General features: G+C 35.3%; 1 protein-coding gene across 1 annotated transcript in view; it reads left to right on the top strand.

The window, feature by feature from the left end:
* Positions 1–272, top strand: part of LOC119588605 (HEAT repeat-containing protein 1-like) — a gene marked incomplete in the record, with an annotated part of 28,625 nt that overhangs the window by 1,829 nt on the left and 26,524 nt on the right. The window contains 1 exon segment of the mRNA XM_037937247.1: positions 135–272. Within this exon segment, the coding sequence (XP_037793175.1) occupies positions 155–272 (118 nt within the window).

The raw sequence follows: 272 nt of genomic DNA, 5'->3' as shown, positions 1-272 counted from the left end.
ATGTCCTTGTATGTAATATAATGAAATAGGTAAATATATTCCTAATTGCTACTCACATGCTCATTATTTATATACTAGGCCTCACATTGTTATATCTAATATTTCATACTCATATTTGTTTTTTATTACTACAGTTCAGAAACAGCTGCCAGCCATGGCAACTTCTCTTGCACAACAGCTGAAAAGCTTGAGAACACCACAGACAAGTCTCGTATACGAGAAGAGGAAAGCTTCAATTCTTTTCACAGAGTCAGAAGCTGCATCTTATGACC

The sequence above is a fragment of the Penaeus monodon genome, chromosome 24 (assembly GCF_015228065.2).
Source record: "Penaeus monodon isolate SGIC_2016 chromosome 24, NSTDA_Pmon_1, whole genome shotgun sequence".
Taxonomy (NCBI): domain Eukaryota; kingdom Metazoa; phylum Arthropoda; class Malacostraca; order Decapoda; family Penaeidae; genus Penaeus; species Penaeus monodon.
The sequence above is the reverse complement of the archived record's forward strand: the minus strand, read 5'-3'. Positions and strand labels throughout refer to the sequence as shown.